Source organism: Pleurodeles waltl, chromosome 1_1, assembly GCF_031143425.1.
Source record: "Pleurodeles waltl isolate 20211129_DDA chromosome 1_1, aPleWal1.hap1.20221129, whole genome shotgun sequence".
Taxonomy (NCBI): Eukaryota; Metazoa; Chordata; class Amphibia; order Caudata; family Salamandridae; genus Pleurodeles; species Pleurodeles waltl.
The window spans coordinates 918,671,756-918,694,981 of NC_090436.1; the positions used below are offsets into that span (position 1 = coordinate 918,671,756).

Genomic DNA, 23,226 nt, shown 5'->3' on the forward strand with positions numbered 1-23,226 from the left:
ATACTGCTAAGATGCCTTAACTTTTAAAAATTGTTAGACAGTGTTTGAAATGTGTTGCCAGCTCTCCCTTCCATGTGAGATGTTAGGTAGGAGGTATGTGAGTTACAATACCTGATAAGCGCTCTAACATTCGTTTGGAGCATGAGAAATACCTATGTTAGAATATCCATACTGCCAAGTTGACCAACAAATTAAGCTGAGACATTGCCTTATGCTTCAGCACTGTCCATGGTATAAGCACAAGAGGTGACTGACTTCAATTAAATATCTCCACCTGTGTGGAAAGCAACATGGAGCAAATTTCAGTTACAGATAAACAGAAGATGACATCTACAAGCCATCCTTTATAAGTGGTTTTGAACCACAAACGTATAAACAAGAATTTGGGCTGATTATGTGAGCTGCTTTGTGTGTATTTGGGCTATCTTGTGGGTGTACAAATGCAGATGTGCAGCCACAACTGTCTTTTGAATGTCTGATTTGCACATTTTAGGAAAATTCAACTCTGAGTCTACAAAATTCATAATGAGGCTGCAAATGGTTTTAGGATGGGCCATAACTTTAGTGCATCTTGGTTGGTGTTGCCAACAAGCAACTAGCAAATATTTTCAGTGCATGCAACTGCACTTGTCTGTATTATTCCACTTATATGTTTTTTTAGGTTATAAGAGATAGCATCCATTATATAATTTCAGATGTGGGGGGAAATTGTGGAGACATCAGGCCCTATGGACCTTTATGGGGACATGAACATTTGCATGTGAAATAAATCTGGAGCAAATGGTAGCATTTCATATAATGTGTGATGAAACTGTGACAAAAGGACGGATGCCATTTGCACGGAGCTCTCCCGTGTGAAAATTAGCTTTAACCAAGGCAAAAAAGTCACCTAAAGACATTTTTTGCCAGTCCGTTTGGTATTACATAAAACACTTTGAGGCTCCTTTGCTGATGCAAAATGTAAAGTGGTCACTAACATTATTATAGATCCTTCATAAAATTACATTTTTTCAGTAGCCTAGCAAGGATGTCAAGGGTTCTGGTGCAATTAAGGAAAATGTCCTCTTTGGCCCCTGTTGAGTTAGTAAATACATCAATTATCAGAGTTGCATAAGCCCCCCAGGGCTCTGGGCCCTGGAGTCACTGCACCTGCTGCATCAATGGTAGCCACCTCTCCTGAATTTCTAACAGTACATGATTTCTGTGCGGATTTTAAACATAAATATTTGGGTATTTAATATCTCTCTGCACAAGAAAAAAACACTGCATGGCCAAAGCTCACTCAGTGTTCCACAAAGCGAAGCTAAAGCTGTAATCCAAAGCATTCCTGCACGTGGAGCAGGTGGTATGATTACAGGAGGAACACTTACATAACCCCATCGAGATAATATGGAACTATGTCGTTTGTCAAACCAAACCGCTCACCTTGTTCATACCAAAACTTTTGAAATATGTAACTGAAAAGAACATACTTTGAAAGGCATGGCTGAGTTGTAGTTTTCTGGAATCTCCCAAGAAAGAAGCACGGAGGTCTTCATTACCGCTTTTACATGAAAATTTTTTGCAAACACTGCTGGAAAAGTAAAAACAATGTAATTAAACCACCTCATGGACCACAACCCCTCGACCTTTTCCACGTTGTGGCATTCGCTTGACATTGTAAAAACAAAACTTCAGGTTAGACATTTGCTCCTAAGAGGAAATCATTCACGCTTCACATTCACCCGCTGCCAACTTTCTAAAACAACATTCCTTACCTGAAAACAATGCAGTTGTGAGCAAGCCATGCTTGGCCCATGACGTCTGATTCTTTATGTATACAAAGCAGGCTAAGGGTGTTGTACCTTACCTTTTTTCTGTTGAATCTATTTATATGATGGTTTGTTTTATTTATAGCTTCCAAAACATTGCTATCCAAAGACTGACATTCCTTTAACAAAAGCTTAAGTAGACAAATCCTACCTTGATCCACTGGCAGTGTCCTGAACTGGACACTTGGACTATAAGGACCAGGCCCTTTGCTTGTGTGGGCGCGCATTCTTACATCATAGGTGGTGTCTGGCTTTAAGCCAGTGAGAGTCACAGTGGTGTCAGTTGCTGAAATGGGGAGCTCAGTGGGGTGGTGTGGGGTGTTGATATCCCGGTAAAGCAGGGTGTATTTGGTGATTATGCCATTTCTTTCCGCTAAAACTGGGGGTTGCCATGTAAACTGGACAGATGTAGAGGCCGTGCTATCTGAGTGAATGTTTAGTGGGAATCCACTGGGCACTTCCTCGGGAATGGAAATCTCTTTTATGATCTCTTCCCCATAACCAACTTTATTCCTTGCGGAGAGCTTGAAGACATAAGATGCTCCTTTGTGGATGTCCGTAGCAGTAAAGTGGTCCTCCTTCTCGGAAAACTCCAAGGTTGTAAGGCTATCCAAGTCTTTGCGGCCAAATTTCAGTCGATATCCTTGCAGGGCACCAAAGGTCTCCACCGGAGCGTGCCACTGAATGAGAGCAGTATTCATCTGTGTGTGACTAATCACTACACGTGGTCTGCCTGGAACTAAACAAACAACACTGAATTAGCACTAAGAGAAGTAGCATGCAACTAATGCTGGTTTTCCTAATGGTTAATATGCCTTCAGGTAACTTACATGTAATGTATTAACAACACAGAAACTTTCAACCTTAAAAAATGCAATTTCATGGGAAGCGAACACCACCCTCCCCCCCCCACACACACACACATTTTGCCTCCAGTCGCCCTTCTATACATACACATCACTTTGCAAGAAGCTAAATATCTTTGTCCTAAAATGTCTTACTTAACGGCGTCTCACACATGAGGCTGACTGACACTGCAGGTAGGTAGCAATGAGTGAAAAAGTAACTTAGCAAAAATGTGGAAGAAAGACTTCTGAATAAAACCTCTTTCTTTAATGTTCTAACACAGTGTCATTTGTAGCCTATTATCTGTTATCTCAGTAAAAACCATTAACTTATTTGGCACCAATGCAGATCCACAGAATGGAAACTCCTTATTTCCAAAGAAATTGAGTTGTGTACAGTGAACGCACTAAATTGGAAATCCTGCGAGCTATTGCATGAGCTGCAGGAAGCTATGCTGTCTGTCCCTGATGTTCTAACTTGAACACTTTCTGTACACAGCACACTGTCAATGAGCTTCGATACACTGCCTCTTGCTGCATCTGTGTGCAAGCATAGAATAGGTTCATGATGCACCCTCGGACATGGGTGAGGATACGGAACCTAGTCATTCGCTCAATATGGCCTAGTACATAACAGTCACAGATATGATGAAAAAGTATATCTACTGCACTGGCAAGACAATCTGTAAGGCATGAAATCCCCTTCGAATGAACAAATTTACACAGTGAATGAAAACAAGTCGGTGTGCAAATTAACTTATTATCAAGACTTTTCTGAATTGCAAAAATAGTTGGCCGTTATATGATAAAAGGGTTTCAGGTCGCCAACATATTTGCCCACATGTCTAGCCAGCCACTTCCAAATCTATTCTTTTCAATTTGGATTTAATTCATGAATCATTTTGTCCTCATAATTTAGCTTATGAATGAAAAGTTCAAGTTTGTGAAAAAACACACATAAAGATTCACAAAGCCAGGATGTGCAGGCTTGTATGTGACCTAATGTCACTTACAATCACTAACAAGCTACAAGATGTGCAGATATATCCTGGTGTCTTGGCACATGAGCTTTGGCCATGATTGTTCCCAGGAATGGTCAAAAGAAAAGGCTATCCAAATGATATAAACATCCAAAAATTCGTCAACTTTGTAAATATTCACAAACCTTTGTAATGCCTTACTACACTTTAAGCATGTTCAATTGACACTTGAAGTGACCGGACTGTAACACGGATGCAACAGCCCCATTTTCCAGGAGATGACAGAAAGGATAGTCTTAACAATGTCATTTATTTTCTATGAGAGAACTAACGCTGAAACATTCACTGCAACCCTAAATCAAAACCTGTAGAATTTCTACAAGAGGAACAATTTGTCCACCTACCGGTAGGGGAAATCTATGTATAACCTGACACTGTGCACTGGGAAAAGACAGATATTTCAACAAGCCGTAGGGAGACACCCTGGCCCGTGAGGATTTTTGATGCTTTGTCTCCTCCTGTACCACTTTACCTAGATGTGCTTAGTAGCAGCCAAGCTTTGATGTTGCTGTGAATAATGCCCTTTCACGAGGACGGTGAGTTGCCGCGACTTACCTAACAGGTGGTCCTTAAGGAGCTATTTTCAAACTCGAGACTGATGGCATCAGTCCTCCTTTCAAAGATTTACATTGGCCTATTTTAGAATTGATTAAAAAAAATTGACAACTGGTCACTTGGTATTGACTATTACTACAAGTAAAGAAAGCAAACATATGTTCACTTGTCTGCGTACTTTCAACACACCCCTAGTAAAGGACTGCCTTCAAAGGGGGGACAGACATCCTCTCCATACCAAACAGCCTAGTCTGTGGTCCACTGCTGGCCTTGACTCTGACTCTGAATTTAGATTTTTCAGAAATCTAATAGATAATCAAAGAAGAGCACGTGTGGATGTTCCCACAACATACATGGTTGTTGGGCACTGTTATATGTTGAAATTGGAAGTTGCTACATTATTCACCCTGGCTCATGAGTACGGGATTAAGGCCCATTTTTATACTTTTTAGCGCTGCATTTGCGCCATTTTCTGACGCAAAAGCGGCGCAAACTTACAAAATACAATTGGCCCATATTTATACTTTTTTAGCGCTGCATTTGCGCCGTTTTTTGACGCAAAAACAGCGGAAACGTACAAAATATCATTGTATTTTGCAAGTTTGCGCCGTTTTTGTGTAAAAAAATTACGCAGATGCGGTGCTAAGAAAGTATAAATATGGGCCAATTGTATTTTGTAAGTTTGCACCGCTTTTGCATCAAAAAGTGGCGCAAATGTGGCGCTAAAAAAGTATAAATATGGGCCTAAATCTTTTAAGGTTGCAGGTGGTAAATACTAGCTGTTGTTTCTGTCCTTTTTTCTGGTTCTTTCCAGTACTTTTCAGACAGCATATAAGCAATGAAGAGAATCATAATTTTATCAATTCCATACAAACCACTCTTTAAGAATATGGGATGATGTGTGCGGTAAAACTTGTCATTACATAGAGTACGACACACAGGTCCCAAGATTAGAAACAGGGCACTGACACTGAGGGTGACTGATAAATCCAATCCCTTAGGATGCATACCAGCTCCTATAGATTCTGTGCTGCCTCATTTTAGAGCAGAGAGGATCCTGATAAAAACATGCCTCCTTACCCAGGGCAGAAGCTCACATTTGCCGTATATGCCAGCAGACCTATTTCAGGCAGGAGGCTTGGCTTAATTTTAGCTGTCTCTCGCTTAAAATTGCCTCGCTTTAATAGAAGTCAGTTGGGAAAATGCATTCCCTCGATTTATTTTAAAATTTCATTCTTTCTTGTTCTAAAACGTTGGCATGTAAGAATTTCTCAAGATGAACCTGACTAGGTCAGTTTAAAAGTTTAGAGTGAAGGGGCACTGCAGTGCGGTAAAAATTGACCAATGTGTGTCTTGTTCTTTAACATGGCCAAGTTAAATAGTTTCCGGAACTTATGCGAATGTGGCACATCCTTTGTGAATTGGAGGTGCTCTGATAGTGAAGCAAAATAACCTATGAGGCACAATGACTTTTGCTGCAAATGTCAATTTGTGCATTTATATTCAGATGATAACCAAGAGTAGTGCATTCAGGGTGCTTTCTCTGAAACATATTTGTTTTGTGGATTGTGAGTGTTGTTTATGTTTTGAGATGCACTGTTGTATTTTATTGTTGATATGCATGTTTTGTACACCGCCTTAAATAGTTTTTGAATGGCAATACAATGTACTGTGTCATAAGTAATTATCAAAATGGAACACGAGAATACAAACAGATGCAGGGCCTTTAATTTAACAGTTCAATAATTTAATATCATACTTTTGCTTAAATTGACCATAATATGCTAAAACAAAACAATATGTTTTGCTTGTGTTGTTCTCTTTTCCACGCTCAAAATCTGTTCAAAGTGTACATTACGCAACATTAGGCATTTAAATGTATCCACTCTTCTAAAGAATTGGGGCTTGCATGGAGATGGGCTTGCCCGGTCTCCCCTTGGGCTGGTTAGGTGTGGTGGTGCGTTCTGGCAATGCTTCAGGGAAATGATTGGTGACCTAAGTGTTAAGTGTTAGTGAGTAGGGCTGAGAAAAGGTTTTTAAAGGTGGGGAAGGTATTGGTGGCCTCTTTGGCTGTTGTCACACCCACTTTTAGGGCATGGTAGTTGATGTCATCGTCAGGGAGGGAGAGCTCATTTCTTACCTGCTGGGGAGCAATTTGTAGAAGCTCCTAAGGTGCCCAAATTCATGTTGTCAGGGAGCAGACCGGATGCAAGAAGAGGAGGTCCACAGCTCGTTCGTAGGTTGGGCACATCAGTGAAGGGGTTCCCTGTTGGATCCTGTGGTAGTGTGTTTTCCCCAAGCAGGGGGAGGAGAACATCAGAGCGCATGCGCTACAAAGGAGCAAGCACGTTGTTAAGAGGACACCTCAGTCAGTGAATAACTATGATGCACTGGCTGATGAATGGCCAATTCTGGGGGCATTACAGGAAAAGAAATTTGGAGCCCCCACCAAGATGGTGGCGTCCATGGTTTCTGTCGATTCGATCATCATAATTGACTAGAATGATGAGGTTGGTATGGAAAAGCATCATGAGGTAGTGCAAGGTGTTTTTTTGTGTGATTTGCGTGCAATTCAGGCTGGATGAGTGGCTAAAGATACATGTCAATTGGTTCCTAGTTGGGTTAGCCCCATGATTAACAAAGTGCAAACATGTGCAGTGGATAATGGTGATATTCAGATGGCCAAGGTTTCACAATTTAGTGAGATTACAGGTGGTACTGGTGGAATTTTGGAACTAGGAGTTGGGGGAATAGCCTCATGTTGGTATTGGAAAGAATGTGTCTCAGGCAGATTTACAGGAGCTTTTTCAGCCTAGGGCAGCTCATGGGCAGCCAGGGGGAGACAACTCCTTTGGGCTGGGCAGCTCTGGGGAGAATGGCCTCTACCAGCGCAATGTGCCATGCTCTAGTGCTGTACAGATACTGGTGGGGGTTGGAGCACCGTCTGATCGCCAGTTGGAAGGGACAGCAGGGACAGAAGCACTTGCTCAACATTGTGGGAGATTTCATGTACTTCATCAGAGCCGGATGGAGAGGTGGGCGACGGAGAGCAGCCAAACAGCAGCTGGGGCACTGCTGTTTTTTTGGTTTTAGCAGGACGTGATGAGGACAATTTGGTTTATGATGAGGAAGGTTGTTTTGGAGGAAGGTGAAATTGTGGATAAGGAGGTGGGTGATCAGGTGCTGGCGGGTGTGAGCAAAAGGTTAATGCACGGTTGAGTGTTGGTGTTTTGCGGATGGTGGTACAGAAACCTATGCAGACAGCAGCAGGGGAGGTGAAGAAAGCAAAGAGGATTCCAGAGCCGCATCCATCAGTACCTAGAGGTAAGCCAAAGGAGTTTTGGGGAGCTCCTAAGGTGGCCGCAGGGATTAAAGTTTTGAGAGTTGTGTCTTCGGGTGTGGGAAATATGCCAGTTAAAATCACGTCACAGAATAAGAGGATATGTCTATACTAATGGTCATAGAGGAGGATAAGGCCGACAATTCGAACACAGAAAAGGATGATGGTAAGAAAGTCGGGGATGCAGTGTCAACCGCCGGTAGTGAGAAGTCAGGTAAAGATGGCAAGTGGATGAGGAGCGGATTGTCAAAAATTAAAAACTGCCTTACATGAGAGTGTTGATGCCTTTGGGTGTGCATCTCACTCAACAGATTAAGGAAGGAATTTGCAATGGGGAATTTGTGGATGTTTTTAAGTTGTTACACTGTGAGAAACTGGGGCTGATTGCAGAGGCCCCATAACTTTTTGCCCCCATTTTCCACTTTATGCTGGTGTTTTCCTGACTCTGATGGTGCCCTGGGTACTGCTAACCAGTCCCAGGGCCTGTGCTCTGTGTAAAATGGATATGCAAATTAGGCTAATTATAATTGGCTAAGTTAACCTACCTATAAGTCCCTAGTATATGGTAGGGCATGTAGGTTTAGGGACCACAGCATAGGTGGTGCACACCTAGGTGCATTGCTGAGGTGCCCAGTGTCATTTTAAAAGCAAGCCTGCCTTGCTGGCTGCTTTTAAATTAAAGTTATATGCAAATTCGACTTTGGAATTAAAGGTACTTCCAAAGTCTTAAACTACCTTATTTTTACATATAAGTCACCCCTAAGGTGTGCCCTATGTGCCCCTAGGGCTGGGTGCCATGTAACTATAAGCAGGGACTTTATAAAAATAGATTTATAAGCCCTGGTGAGGTAAAAACAGCCAAATTCGTTTTTCCCTCATTGAAGTAAATGGCCTTCATAGGCTAGAATGGGCAGACTTTATTTAAAATTTTAAAGTCTCCTTAAGTGTTACATACCAAGAATTTGGTATCAAATTGATTGTTATAATAAATCCCACAACTTCCAGTTGTTGGATTTAATATAACTAGTGCAGGTAAAAAGTTTAGACTTTACCTAAAAAGTTGCCAATTTCAGCTCTGCATTGTTTTTGCTGCTGTGCTCTGATTGGCCAGCCTGCAGCAGCTTCTGCCAGGCTACTTTAATGAGGTGTGAAGTGGCCTGACTTCACACAAAGGAATGTGCTTGGGGGAGAGAATCTCCCCTCAGCAGATGGTGAGGCAGGAAGGGGGAGGGCTGCCAAACTGGTCTTCAAAGGCAGAGAAGGACATCTGGAGCACCCAGCAACACCCCCACATCCTGCAACCCCAGACAGCTAGGTGCCCCCTTGATTAGATTAGGAGAGGGCAGGAGAGGGGTGTGTTTATGATTTTTAGCCACACCAGTGGGTGGGCTCAGCCAGATCTCTCCTCCAAAAATCAGATTCATCCATTTTGGATTTTTAGAGACTGTTGCCTTCTGGGATGGATTTTTGCCACACTTCCCAGGAAGTGGTCATCACAGGGGGACGACCCTGTCCCTGATTGGAGGACCAGGGCCCCCCTGCTTTTCACCCAGGAGCAAGGATAAAACTGGCAGACCTGCACCCACGCCTCAGATCCCCACCAAATTTCAAGAAGAAAGAACTACAAGGAGAAGAAGGACTGCCCTGCTGGACCCCTGGCCTGCACCTGGACCCTGCACTCAGAAAGACTGCACCAGCTGCACACTTGGGCTTCACCACAAGAAGGACTTTGCCTGGCTTCCACTGGTTCAAGGAGGGACTCCCTGTTTGCTACAGGTGAAAAATTGCTAACCAGAGTCCCCTGCACCAACTCCTGAAAAAGTGACCAGCTGACCACTGTCCAGTGGCCAAAAAGGAGTTTGCGCCAGGTGCATTCTGGGAGTTGAAGTCTGCACTTCCCAAGGACCATCACAGAACTTCTGGACCCTTGGGGTGAGCTGTGGACCCCAAAAGAACCTTAAAAGAACATCTGGGTGAAGCCCCAGAAGTTTGGAAAAGATTGGAGAAATTTTGGAAAAAAGCTCCATAGAGTGACCGACCCGACGCGGAAATTCTAGCCGGCTTGCCTCAACCGCGACCCGGCCTGACTTCGTGGTTCGTCCCGGTAAAGAAAAACATCCAAAAAATAGACTAAGTCCGAACGTAAAAAGTTGACCGGGACCTTCCAGCCATCGTATCCGAGAAGGGCTCCACGGACGTCGGATCAAGATCTAGGTTTACCCCGGTCGAAGGATTTTCATCTCGAAAAAACGACTAAGTCCGAAGGTAGAAATCACCACCGAGGAAACCGACTTCGCGTATCCGGACAAGGGCTCCAGGAGGTCGGATCCAACTGGCAGGTTCGTCCCGGTGAAGAAAAACTTCAAAATAAAGACTAAGTCAGAAGGTAACTTTTTAACCGAGGCTTCCCGCGACCTGTAGCCGAGCAGGGCTCCATCGCGGTCGGCCTGAAAGTTTGACTTTGTCCCGGTCCTGGTGCAACCAGATGACCCGATTGGCGCTTTTTGTTTCTATGCGCTAGAAAATAATAATACTTTAAAAATTCATATCTCCGGTTCCCCTGAACCGATTTTAATCGTTTTTGTGTCATTTTAAAGATAAAAATATAAGCTATTTTTATAAATTGGTTTTGGATTTTTAAACTGTTTCCTGTGTTTTATTTAATTACTGTTGTGTGATATTTGAATGCTTTACACTTTGTCTCCTAAGTTAAGCCTTGACGCTCGATGCCAAGCTACCAAGGGTAGAGCTGGGATTAATTTACTGAGACCTAACTGTACTTTTGTGGAGGTTTGTGGCTTGTTGCTAGGTGTAGGTACCTACCTGCCCTACCAATAACCCATTTTCCAACATAATTGGAAGCAGCGACGGGATCCTGTACTTGTGTTCAATATCACGTTACAGTTTTAGATAAAACAAATTAAAAATCCTTTAAATTGTCCTAGTGCAAAAATTGTTTTTAATTTTTAATTTTAATTTTTTTTAAAAAATTAATTTGGATTAATTTCAATTATTGAATTTTTGTAATTTTTCTAAATTCTTGTTTCCAATTTTTGCAAAAAGTTTTTGTTGACACAAAACTAGGGAACCATGGAGCTTGATCTGGCTAGCCTACCCACACTGACAGTAGTCCAGCTTAGGGGGTTGTGTATTGAGAGGGGGTTGCCTGCAACCCCTGATCTCAGGAAGCAAATCCTGATTAAATCCCTGACAGCATGGGCTGAGGCACAAGAGGTAGAGACAGAGGAAGCTCCAGAGGAGGAAGAAAAAGAGGAAGATGCTAACTCTAACCACTCAGGGGAGGGAAGGCATCAGACCCCAAGTGAGGAAGAGGAGGAACGGTCCTCACTGGATACAGTCACTAGGGGCAGACCCAAAGCTAGTGGTAGGAAGAGGGTCCTTTCAGGAGGAGAGAACCCATCCATCAGGGAAAGAGAGCTGGAAGCCCAGCTAGCCTACATAGCTTTGGAAGCAGAGAAGCTGGCCCTAGAAAAGAAAAAGTGGGCATACAAAGAAAGAAGAGATGGAAGCAGCGATAAAGAAGCTGAGGTGTCCATGGGTGGGGGAGTTTGCCCCAGATTACCCAAGGGGGTGGTTCCTGCTTATGTAGAGGGGGATGACATAGATAAGTGGCTAGGGGCCTTTGAGAGGGCACTCCAAATGAGAAGGGTTAAGCCTCAATACTGGGGTTCCCTTTTGTGGGAGTTGGTCCCCAACTCAGGGAGGGATAGGCTTCTGACCTTAAGGGGGGAGGAGGCAGATTCATACCCTAGTATGAAGAGGTGCTTAGTCAAGAAGTTTGGTCTGACCCCAGAGCAATATAGAATGAAGTTCAGGGACACCCAGAAGGTCAGTACCCAGTCTTGGGTTGACTTTGTGGACACCTCACTAAAGGCACTAGAGGGCTGGATTATTGGCAACAAAGTAAATACTTATGAGGGGTTATACAATCTGATCATGAGAGAGCACATCTTGACCAATTGTATCCAAGAAAGGTTACGCCAGCATCTAGTGGACTCTAAGCTGACCAACCCTAGAGAGCTAGGGGAGGCAGCTGATGAGTGGTTGAGAACCAGGGTGGTTGTCAAGTCCCAGGGGGGAGACTCCAAGAAGGGGGGGACAGGTCCCCAAAAACCTAAGGAGGGAGGTGGTAAGCCCACCACAGAGACTCCCTCTGTACCCCAGAACCCTAAGAAGGAGGAGAGTAAATCCCACTCCCACTCTGACATGCAGAGACAGGGAGACCCAGGGTTAAAAAAGCTCTTGGACAGTAGGGCTTGCTTTGACTGTCAGCAGACAGGTCACTTCAGAGGAGATGCAGCCTGTCCAAAGAAGGTGGTTAGCACTGGGCTGTCCAGTGTAGCCATAGAGGAGGATTCCTCAGATGATGAAGTCCTCCTAGCATTGTGCTGGGAGACAGGACCAGATGGTAAGCTGGTGATCCCTGAGGGTGGGAGTAGGCACTTCCACCACATTCAAGTGAATGGGATCCCTACCACTGGCCTGAGAGACACCTGTGCCAGTCACACTGTAGTGAGTGACCGGTTAGTGACCCCAGACATGTATGTCCCAGGAAAGACAAAGAAAGTCAGGATAGCCACAGGGGAGGTCACCTCCAAACCTGTAGCCATAGTGCCCCTAGAGAGGGAGGGTATCCTTGACTGGATTAGGGTGGTAGTCAGTGCTGACCTTCCCCTAGATTGTATCCTGGGCAATGACCTCCCAGAGGTGAGTCTGGTCACAGATGGGGTGGTCGCCCAGGGCGCCCCCCCAACCCAAAGTCCTGGGGAGTCAGTCCCTACAGTTAGGAGACAGGGGTCCCCAAGAAAAGGAAAGAAGAAAAGGAAGGGTAGGCCACTCTTAAAGAGAGTTCCAGGGAGCCAAAGGCCTTCTGCCCCAGTAGGGGGGGAGCCCAGAGTTGGCACTGGTGAGGCCTCACCTGACCCCAAGGAAGTCCTGAGTAGTCAGGCAGCTGTCCAGATGCAGGGTGTTGCCCCTGCACTGACAGAAGGGAGAGTGGAAAGAGGGTGTCTGCCACAGGAGGTGGTAGCCCCCCACTCTAGACAGCAAGAGGGGTGCCAGGACCCCAAAGATGCCCCTAAAGCAGCTCAGCCACCTGTCAGTGGAGAGCTTAGGGTGTGGTTCTGGGTACTGACAGCTGTCAGTAGCCTCTGCTGGGTGCTAGCCTTCCTGGCAGCACTGTACTTGGCCTGGGAGGCAGACCCCAAGGCCAATAGCAAAGTAGGCCCCCTGACCCTGTTGGTCATGGTGGGGTTGCTCAAGTGTTGGGTGACCTCTTTGGGTAAGCTAGGTCTTGCCCTAGCAAAGTTAGGAGTAGGGGAGGTGGGCACCTCACTACCCAAGTTGGCAGAGAGAGAGGAGGAAGACCCCCCTAGAGGGAAGTTTCAGTTTGGGTTGGGTCCTTTTACTGTTGGGATGGCTTCACTACCCAGAGGGAGTGACCCTGACAGGGGGATGTAAGGCAGAGTAGGCCCTGAAAAGGGACAGCCAGTTTTCTTCACTGTCTTCCTCGCCTAACAAGCCAGGAAGACTCTCCCAGGGTTGGGCTGAGTCTCCTGGGCGTGTGGGCTGGGGGGGGGTTGTGTGAGAAACTGGGGCTGATTGCAGAGGCCCCATAACTTTTTGCCCCCATTTTCCACTTTATGCTGGTGTTTTCCTGACTCTGATGGTGCCCTGGGTACTGCTAACCAGTCCCAGGGCCTGTGCTCTGTGTAAAATGGATATGCAAATTAGGCTAATTATAATTGGCTAAGTTAACCTACCTATAAGTCCCTAGTATATGGTAGGGCATGTAGGTTTAGGGACCACAGCATAGGTGGTGCACACCTAGGTGCATTGCTGAGGTGCCCAGTGTCATTTTAAAAGCAAGCCTGCCTTGCTGGCTGCTTTTAAATTAAAGTTATATGCAAATTCGACTTTGGAATTAAAGGTACTTCCAAAGTCTTAAACTACCTTATTTTTACATATAAGTCACCCCTAAGGTGTGCCCTATGTGCCCCTAGGGCTGGGTGCCATGTAACTATAAGCAGGGACTTTATAAAAATAGATTTATAAGCCCTGGTGAGGTAAAAACAGCCAAATTCGTTTTTCCCTCATTGAAGTAAATGGCCTTCATAGGCTAGAATGGGCAGACTTTATTTAAAATTTTAAAGTCTCCTTAAGTGTTACATACCAAGAATTTGGTATCAAATTGATTGTTATAATAAATCCCACAACTTCCAGTTGTTGGATTTAATATAACTAGTGCAGGTAAAAAGTTTAGACTTTACCTAAAAAGTTGCCAATTTCAGCTCTGCATTGTTTTTGCTGCTGTGCTCTGATTGGCCAGCCTGCAGCAGCTTCTGCCAGGCTACTTTAATGAGGTGTGAAGTGGCCTGACTTCACACAAAGGAATGTGCTTGGGGGAGAGAATCTCCCCTCAGCAGATGGTGAGGCAGGAAGGGGGAGGGCTGCCAAACTGGTCTTCAAAGGCAGAGAAGGACATCTGGAGCACCCAGCAACACCCCCACATCCTGCAACCCCAGACAGCTAGGTGCCCCCTTGATTAGATTAGGAGAGGGCAGGAGAGGGGTGTGTTTATGATTTTTAGCCACACCAGTGGGTGGGCTCAGCCAGATCTCTCCTCCAAAAATCAGATTCATCCATTTTGGATTTTTAGAGACTGTTGCCTTCTGGGATGGATTTTTGCCACACTTCCCAGGAAGTGGTCATCACAGGGGGACGACCCTGTCCCTGATTGGAGGACCAGGGCCCCCCTGCTTTTCACCCAGGAGCAAGGATAAAACTGGCAGACCTGCACCCACGCCTCAGATCCCCACCAAATTTCAAGAAGAAAGAACTACAAGGAGAAGAAGGACTGCCCTGCTGGACCCCTGGCCTGCACCTGGACCCTGCACTCAGAAAGACTGCACCAGCTGCACACTTGGGCTTCACCACAAGAAGGACTTTGCCTGGCTTCCACTGGTTCAAGGAGGGACTCCCTGTTTGCTACAGGTGAAAAATTGCTAACCAGAGTCCCCTGCACCAACTCCTGAAAAAGTGACCAGCTGACCACTGTCCAGTGGCCAAAAAGGAGTTTGCGCCAGGTGCATTCTGGGAGTTGAAGTCTGCACTTCCCAAGGACCATCACAGAACTTCTGGACCCTTGGGGTGAGCTGTGGACCCCAAAAGAACCTTAAAAGAACATCTGGGTGAAGCCCCAGAAGTTTGGAAAAGATTGGAGAAATTTTGGAAAAAAGCTCCATAGAGTGACCGACCCGACGCGGAAATTCTAGCCGGCTTGCCTCAACCGCGACCCGGCCTGACTTCGTGGTTCGTCCCGGTAAAGAAAAACATCCAAAAAATAGACTAAGTCCGAACGTAAAAAGTTGACCGGGACCTTCCAGCCATCGTATCCGAGAAGGGCTCCACGGACGTCGGATCAAGATCTAGGTTTACCCCGGTCGAAGGATTTTCATCTCGAAAAAACGACTAAGTCCGAAGGTAGAAATCACCACCGAGGAAACCGACTTCGCGTATCCGGACAAGGGCTCCAGGAGGTCGGATCCAACTGGCAGGTTCGTCCCGGTGAAGAAAAACTTCAAAATAAAGACTAAGTCAGAAGGTAACTTTTTAACCGAGGCTTCCCGCGACCTGTAGCCGAGCAGGGCTCCATCGCGGTCGGCCTGAAAGTTTGACTTTGTCCCGGTCCTGGTGCAACCAGATGACCCGATTGGCGCTTTTTGTTTCTATGCGCTAGAAAATAATAATACTTTAAAAATTCATATCTCCGGTTCCCCTGAACCGATTTTAATCGTTTTTGTGTCATTTTAAAGATAAAAATATAAGCTATTTTTATAAATTGGTTTTGGATTTTTAAACTGTTTCCTGTGTTTTATTTAATTACTGTTGTGTGATATTTGAATGCTTTACACTTTGTCTCCTAAGTTAAGCCTTGACGCTCGATGCCAAGCTACCAAGGGTAGAGCTGGGATTAATTTACTGAGACCTAACTGTACTTTTGTGGAGGTTTGTGGCTTGTTGCTAGGTGTAGGTACCTACCTGCCCTACCAATAACCCATTTTCCAACATACACATATAAGTTAAAACAAAGCAGGGTTCAAAGGAGAAAGAGTGGGAGTTGGCACGTATGCCCAAGGTTGCCTCCACCATAGAGAATTGGACTTCGTCCATATTAACATTTGCAAGTGTCTTTTGTGAGTAACATCCGGAGCAATGTGTTGCTCTTTTCAAATATACGGATGTGGTATGGAGAGCACAAATGGACTATAAGAGTTTTGGTTGGTTTAGGTATGATGAAGAGTTTTGAGCCAAATTAGTGGTTAATCCTGATAAATAATGAGGGGGAATTGATAATGAGCTCTGTATGTAATGGTTATGCTCTGATAAGAATGTTCCTGTCGTTCATACTGCTGGTGGTTTGCTATTAAAATCCAAGCCCTTTCATGGGCACCCCACCCAATTTGGGGTGGGGTTTTTGGAAGAAGGCAATCCCCCCCAAATGGCTCCTGCTGGTCATTCAATAGAATGGCATGTACCCGCCTCCAATGTAAATCTAGGCATGACTGCTCAAGCTGCGAGGGAAAACATTGTTTGGTCCAATCTTTTGGAGGAGCTCAGTGGGCATGGTCGTCCAGTTAGAGAGGGGGAGAGGGCAGATGCACCAGGTGGTGGCAAAACGGCCCTACTCCTATTAGGTTTAAAATTTTGAAGTACTGATTTCATTTCTATCCCAAGCCAGAAGTGCTAAGTGTTTATATGGGTGTTTTCGTAAAGGTTTTTGTTTATGTTAGTAGGGGCCCAGAGTTCGTAGATGGGCAAAGAATTTAAGGTCTGCAGTGGGGAACCCAGAAGTTGTGAGGACCAAGCCTGCTAAGGATGTTGCTCAAGGTAGAATTAGGGGACCTTTTAACACTTGGCCTTTAACAGACTTCACCATTTCTCCTTTGGGGGTGGTACCAACAAAGCCACAAGGTGAATTTCAATTAATTAATCGTTTGTCTTGGCTTTTGGGTTAAACAGCGAACAGTTTTATAGCTCAAGAAGATTCTGTGGTTCATTACGCTGCTGGTGATGAGGCCATTGCTTTGGTGAAGTCTTGTGGTCTTGGAGCATAGATGGCAAAGTTGGATATTTAATCTGCCTTTAGGATGTTACCGGTACATCCAGAGGATTTTTCATTGTTGGAATTACAGTTTGATGGTTCTATTTACATAGGTAGGATGTTCCTGATGGGTTGTTCTGTATCTTGTTCTTTGTTTAAAACTTTTAGTGCATTTTTATAGTTTTTTTGTTTCAGTTCAGGAATGAAGTGTGTCAAGTTACGCACTATTTTGATGATTTCCTTCTATTGAGATGAGGTGGTTCTGGTGAATGTTAAAGAGCATTGGAACTTTTTAAGACAACCATGGAGCAATTGAGTGTTTTGTTGGCTCTGGAAAAAACAGAGGGCCCTTTCATTTGCATTAACTTCTTAGGGATAGAGTTGGATTCCCAGACGCTGGAGGTGTGTTTGCCTTTTGGCAAGATCAGAATTTGATTTCCTTGTGGAGGAGGCTGTGATAAAAACTAAGGGGCATATTTATACTCTGTTTGTGCCGATTGTGCGGCATTCATTTGATGCAAAAACAGTGCAAACTTAACTCCATATTAATATTTTGATGCTAGACCTGTCTAGCGCCAGAATATTGGAGTTATCGTCATTTTTTGGACCAGTGAACCCACCTTGCATCAATTAAATGAAAGGTAGGCGTTCCCATCCAAAAAATGACTCTATCCTTATAGCAACATATTTATCCTCTGTGCTAAAATGGTGCATGGGTAGGATGCGGACCCAAATATGGCGTTAATTGACATTATTTAATTCCTGGGTTAGACCAGGCGTTAGGGGACATGTGGACCCATTTCCATGGCTAAACACCATGGAATGGGCCCACAGGTACCCACCCAAGCCCCAGGAACACCCCCACCCACATCAGAGGGACACCAGAGGATGGGGGAACCCATCCCAGGTAAGGAGGGTAAGTATAGGTAAGTATTTGTAAAAAATAATTTTAAGTGCCATTGGGGGCCCTGACATTGGGCCCCTTGCATGACACTGGGTGCCAAGGCCATGGCCAGGGGACACTGGTCCCCTGTGCTGGCCATTGGGGTGGTGGGCATGACTCCTGTCTTTCATGAGACAGGAGTCATGTGTTATTAAATGGTTGCGCATCAGGAAATTACGCTAGGTTGGTTAGCGGCATTTTGTTTGCATCTAGCCAGCATAGCGTCATTGTTTGATGCTCAACCTCCATCTCCTCTACCGCCACCCCCACCTGGCTAGCATCTTTTATTTTGATGCTAGCACAAGCTTAGCACTGGCTTGCGCCATTCCTTATATATGGTGCCTGGCTGGCAATGTAGAATGGCACAAGCTGGCACTAAACCGTTTGTTGCAAAACTGCGCTAGCGCAGTTTTGCATTAAAAAGTATAAATATGCCCCAAAGTTGGATTTGCAACAAGTTCAATGTCTTTTGGGTCATGGGAATTTTGCTTGTCGAGTAGTAAGAGTGGGACAAGCTTTTTGCAAGTGCCTTGGATTTGCTGTAAAGGAAGCAGTGTTGTCCAATCATAGGATATATTTACGAGCTAGGATTCACTACTAATTTCAAGATGTGGATTGCCTTTCTTAATGATTTCATTGGTGTGACTATGTGCGGTGCAAATGAGGATTGGTTGTGGCAAATGCAAGTTTTGTATGATGCGTCTGGAGCTCACGGTTTTGGTATCTTTTGGGATGGCCATTGTGTGGTGGAAGATCGGCTGGCAGCTTGGAAATCACCTAAGCACAGTATTGTGTTTTAGAGTTTTTTCCATTGGTTGTGGCCTTGGTGTTATGGGTAGGAAACTGGCTGACAGGCGGGTAGTATTTTATGTAGATAATCAAACTGTGGTCAATCTGGTGAATTCACAGAAAGCAAGGGATAAGAAAGTTTTGAAGCTCTTGAAGTTTTTTCTTTTAGGATGTTTGAAGTTTAACATTATGTTCAAGTCCAGATAAGATTCCGTGGGCTGGCACTGGGAACGGACGCCCAGAAGACAGAGATGCCACAGGATCTGTGGTCTCTGGGAGAATGGGGATGTTACTTGATTCAGCAATCTATAGCAGTGTCAACTCTCAGGAGTTATGAGCAGGCCTTGTTTGATTTTGTTCTATCGGGTGCTTGGATAGATGGTAGATGGAAGGGTAGATGGCCCATTGGCTTTGTTGTACAGAAGGGGGAATGTGGTGCATTTTATAAGGCTGCAGATTGAGGCAGACTTGGCAGCAGTGACTATATCGGGTAAGATGTCATGGATATCTTTTTACCGTAAGCATTTTTGAGGCTATGATCCTATGGAGGGAGAGATTTGCAAAAGAATTGTGGTGGGATGGGCAAAGGAGGGTGGGGTATGTGTGGATAGGAGATGACCAATTTCTGGTAAGCTATTACGAGCTATCATTGCGAGTTGGATGGCATTTGTTTCTCCCCTTAGGGGGTTGCTTTGTTTTCTCTGTGTATGGTTTGGTGATTCCACAGGGATTTTTGAGTATCTGATTTATTGCGTATGACGGGTAGAGAGGGCTTGTTGTATTGTAATGTTCTGGTACGTGAAGAATTGATCAAAGTATGGTTAATACAGTCCAAAACAGACCAATTAGGTAGGGGTCAAAAAGTGCTGCTGATGCCGGCTGCACCCCAGACATGTCATGTGCGTTGCTGGATTTGTTTTGATGATTTTCTTCCCCAAGATGCGATTCATGTTTTCATTCACAAGTATGGGTCCAAACAGGTATTGACAATATTGATCACAGCGTTTGCTGAGTTGGGGATTTTCTCCAGAGATTATGGGACACATTCCTTTCGTATAGGAGCAGCAATGGAAGCCAGGATGCAGGGTGCTTCTGATACTGGTATCATGGACATGTGTAGATGGAGGTCACAATACTATAAACACTATGTTTGCTCAAGTTTGCTTGCTGACTGCTAGGATGGACTCTCTTGTGGTTGTCAGCTGCATGTTCCATGGGTAATTTAGTTTTTCTTTTGTGGCAAGTCCTGGCAGCAGCATTTCCATGGTTTGGATAGTTGGGCAGCGAAGAATGCAGAGTCTAAACATTTTGACTGCCAGTTGGGACTGGGTGGAGCTTGTGTATTGGTTTGGGTTTGGTGGGGGGTAGGAGCGGCATGAGATGGGGTGAGTTAGTAGGTGTCCTCTCAAAGAAATTATTGGCAGGTTTTTGTACAGACTTGTTGGTGGTGCATCTTGTAAAGAATTATCTAGTGCCATCTTCTGGCATTGGGTTGCTAAATGCGATGAAGATGAACTTAGTGAGGATTAAACAATGATGGGCAGGCATGCATATTTTTATGGACTTAGATAGTGCCTAGGAGATAATGGCATGGTGCGAGGAATCCTGGGGCTCTAGGGAAGCAGTGAAAAAAGGTTTTTGTAAGGCACTGCATATCTGTGTTTTGACACACATGGAGATAGTGCAGGCTGATAACTCCATTTTTTGCCAGGATGGAGAGTATTTATCATTACTGGGCATGAGTTTTATTTACTTGGATTGAGACTCAAGATTGCTGACCATTTGGGTGAGAGATTCTGGGATTAGCTTTGGCAAGTTTGTTTTTTTGTAGGTTAAATTTTGGTGGGGCCTACGGGTTTTCCTGGTTGGCGGGTCAGAATGCACTTTTTGGATGGGAAGGAGGGTCTGAAAGCAGAGCAAGGAGAGGTCATGAATATTAAGGACCAAAGGAATGGTGGGCCAAGGGTAACAATACAGGGTGGGGAGCAGGACAGGATTTTTAGTACATGATGGGAAGGGTCATTTCTAGGGGTAAGATTTATTAGAAGGGAGGGGTTGGGCATTTCGTGTCATTTCCATGTATAAGTGAGGTTGGTTAGTTTTGTATTCTATTAAAGCAGCCTTTTACCCTTTATATTGTGTGAGGACTGTTGTGTGTGAAGTCTCGCCTGACAGGCCTCATTCAAGTAAGCATAGCACCATTATTATCCTGTGATCACTGAATTTTTCTGGCACCATGTCCGCAAAATGGAACCCTGAAATTAACATTTTCTCAATGACTGTTCCTGTTTTCTGAGCTTTTTCTGCAGAGTGAAATTAAATGTAATAACTGTCAAGAAATCAAATTGGCAAACATTGTGTATATTTATGTTTCAACTGTGAGCGTGAAACGAAATAAAAATAGGTGATCAGCAGCGCTGGTCAGGTAAGACCTCTTTTAGCCTGCCTCCTTCTGTCCATGTTTTATGTAAATGTTCTCAGTGGAATATTGCGGGAAAAGTTGGCACAAAACGTGCGCTGCACACCGTATACATTTTTCATTTCCGTAAGACAATGGACATAGCAAAAAGCGAAGAAAATCTAATCTAACATGTAATTAAAAATAAGGAAGAAGGGTGTTACCTGCGCCAGTCGTGGATACCACTTTCGCCTTGCTGCGCGCTCCGTCTCCCTTCGTTGTGTAGGCTGTCACAGTGATGGAGTATGCAGTTTCAGGCTGCAGTCCAGAGATAACCATTTCCTTCAAATAAATGCAACCGGAAAACGTATTAAACTTTTATTCTTCAGCACAGGGAAAAGTGGAATTAACCAGTTCCCTGGCTATGAAGCGTCTCTGGAAACTACCAGGCTCTGGTAAGAGCCCAGGGACAGCAATACTGTGGCATTTTTGCTGCCTGTATATTACTTTTAACACAAATTAAACATACCGCCCCCCCCCCCCCCCGTGTAGAGATATCACACAAGTGAGAGAGCAATTTTACAGTGTTGAGGGGGAATTTATGCAATTAAATGTTGCACTGCGTAGTCAATGACAATGCAAGTGCAAAATTGCTGGTCACCAATGAAAAAAACTGCTTACTCATCAGTGCAATACGTGCACCCTGGTCCCACATTTGAGTACACCATGCATTAATATTTTACATATAATTTAATGTTTTATGTGGTAAAAGTGCTTGCGAATAACCAAGTTGCAACCATCACCTCTCTATAGAATACTTGTGCTCCACACACGGGGAAAGGATTGCATACGTGTTCCTCAAAAAAGCTGGTATCCCAACATCAGTAACCAAGGGGCATAACACAAGCCTATGTAGCCCCAGTGGTGCAAGGGGGGGGGAGGTGGCACAGTCATCCAGGTGCTCCTAAATCCTTCAGGGGTTACCCTTTCTTCCTCAATGCCAAAGAACATCTGTGAGGTATAGGAGACCTGGGGCCCTCTTCACATTCTGCAGGGGGACATTATTTTGCGTTACACCACTTAAGTAACCCAGTAACACGATGAAGCCTTATCAATCATAAAACCGGCATGTCAGTACCTGGGAAACACAAGAACCATCACCAAAAGTAATGGACAGGTCTCAGCAGTAACATGACTGTTACTATTAAGAGACCATACCCTTCGGTTATAGAACTGATGAGAGCGAAAATCGTGGAATGCTGCTCTGAGCAAATGAAACAAAAGCCCCTAGAGAAAAGATGTACACTCTAAAGCGGTTTCACTGCATTTTTAAAGTCAGTTGAGTTTCCCTTGTTGAAAAAAGCATCTTCAGTTATGGACTCCTTGCTGGCTGACATTGAGGACTCGAGCTGCTGTTAACTGACCATGCCCAAGAAGGCAGAAACATGCCTGTGGTGGTTTGTGGCATAGTGCTGGAAGGCTTTGATCAGGGTGTTCACCACAGACTGATCTTTATGAGGGAGGGCTGAGCTCATATGTATATGACTAATCACTTTTTGCAATGGTACCAAAGTTTAGGAAAATATTAAAAGCTGTCATGAACAGATTCCACTGTCACAAACCATTGGCTCAATACTCTCCATCACATTTTGTGAAATCAGTGTATGGAAACTTTTACAGTATAAGGGGCAAACTTTCATCAAAGCATGTGTACTTAGTATACATATTTACCGGTTTCTCCTATTAGGGTGGTAAATATTGGGCAGGAACACCCTGGGTGCAAATGGTCAGCACTTTGCATTCATTTTTACCACAATAAACACTTTTATTATTGAAAACTGTAAATTATCATTCCTGTTTTTACCTTTAACAAAAGCACAGCCATTTGAAGTGTGCGTGGGGACACTTGTGCACAGACATCACCTTGACGCGTGACAACATTAGCACCACAATGGTTTATTCAATGGTAACATAAATGACGATGTTGGCCCCCACATGCATAGAAAAACATCCAGGTTGCTTCCATTTGCTGGGGTGTAGTTTCATAGCACACAGTGCTAATTCATGCAAAGTGCAGCTTTATGAGATATTCAAGTAGCCAAGCAATAGCAGTTCAGCCGCTAATAACGCCTCTCTGTCAAGCCTTACCCTTCAATACCAAATGATTGCACTAAAACAATCAGCTCTGACTATCACAGTAATTCTGTTTCATATTTTGTGACACTGTATATCAGTCACAGCATCTTATAATGAGATGCGTAGTTTGCATGAAGGGTCAAAACCAAATCATTTAGAAGTATGAAAACTAACACCAGGCCTACATTGCTGGATATTTGGGCACGTTCAGACCTTACACATGTCTGGATATTTGGACAAATTCA

At 44.4% G+C, this 23,226-nt stretch overlaps 1 protein-coding gene across 19 annotated transcripts in view; it reads right to left on the reverse strand.

Moving 5' to 3' along the window:
- PTPRD (protein tyrosine phosphatase receptor type D) overlaps positions 1 to 23,226 on the reverse strand; it is a 3,982,777-nt gene that overhangs the window by 243,155 nt on the left and 3,716,396 nt on the right. For 9 of the 19 annotated variants that reach the window (XM_069230134.1, XM_069230131.1, XM_069230135.1 and 6 more), the window contains 3 exons: positions 21,070 to 21,187; positions 1,963 to 2,550; positions 1,473 to 1,573 (listed from right to left, as the gene is read on the reverse strand). In XM_069230134.1, coding sequence (XP_069086235.1) covers positions 1,473 to 1,573; positions 1,963 to 2,550; positions 21,070 to 21,187 — 807 coding nt within the window. The remainder of the gene's footprint in view (positions 1 to 1,472; positions 1,574 to 1,962; positions 2,551 to 21,069; positions 21,188 to 23,226) is intronic. The other 10 variants (XM_069230146.1, XM_069230145.1, XM_069230137.1 and 7 more) reach the window with 3 other exon arrangements.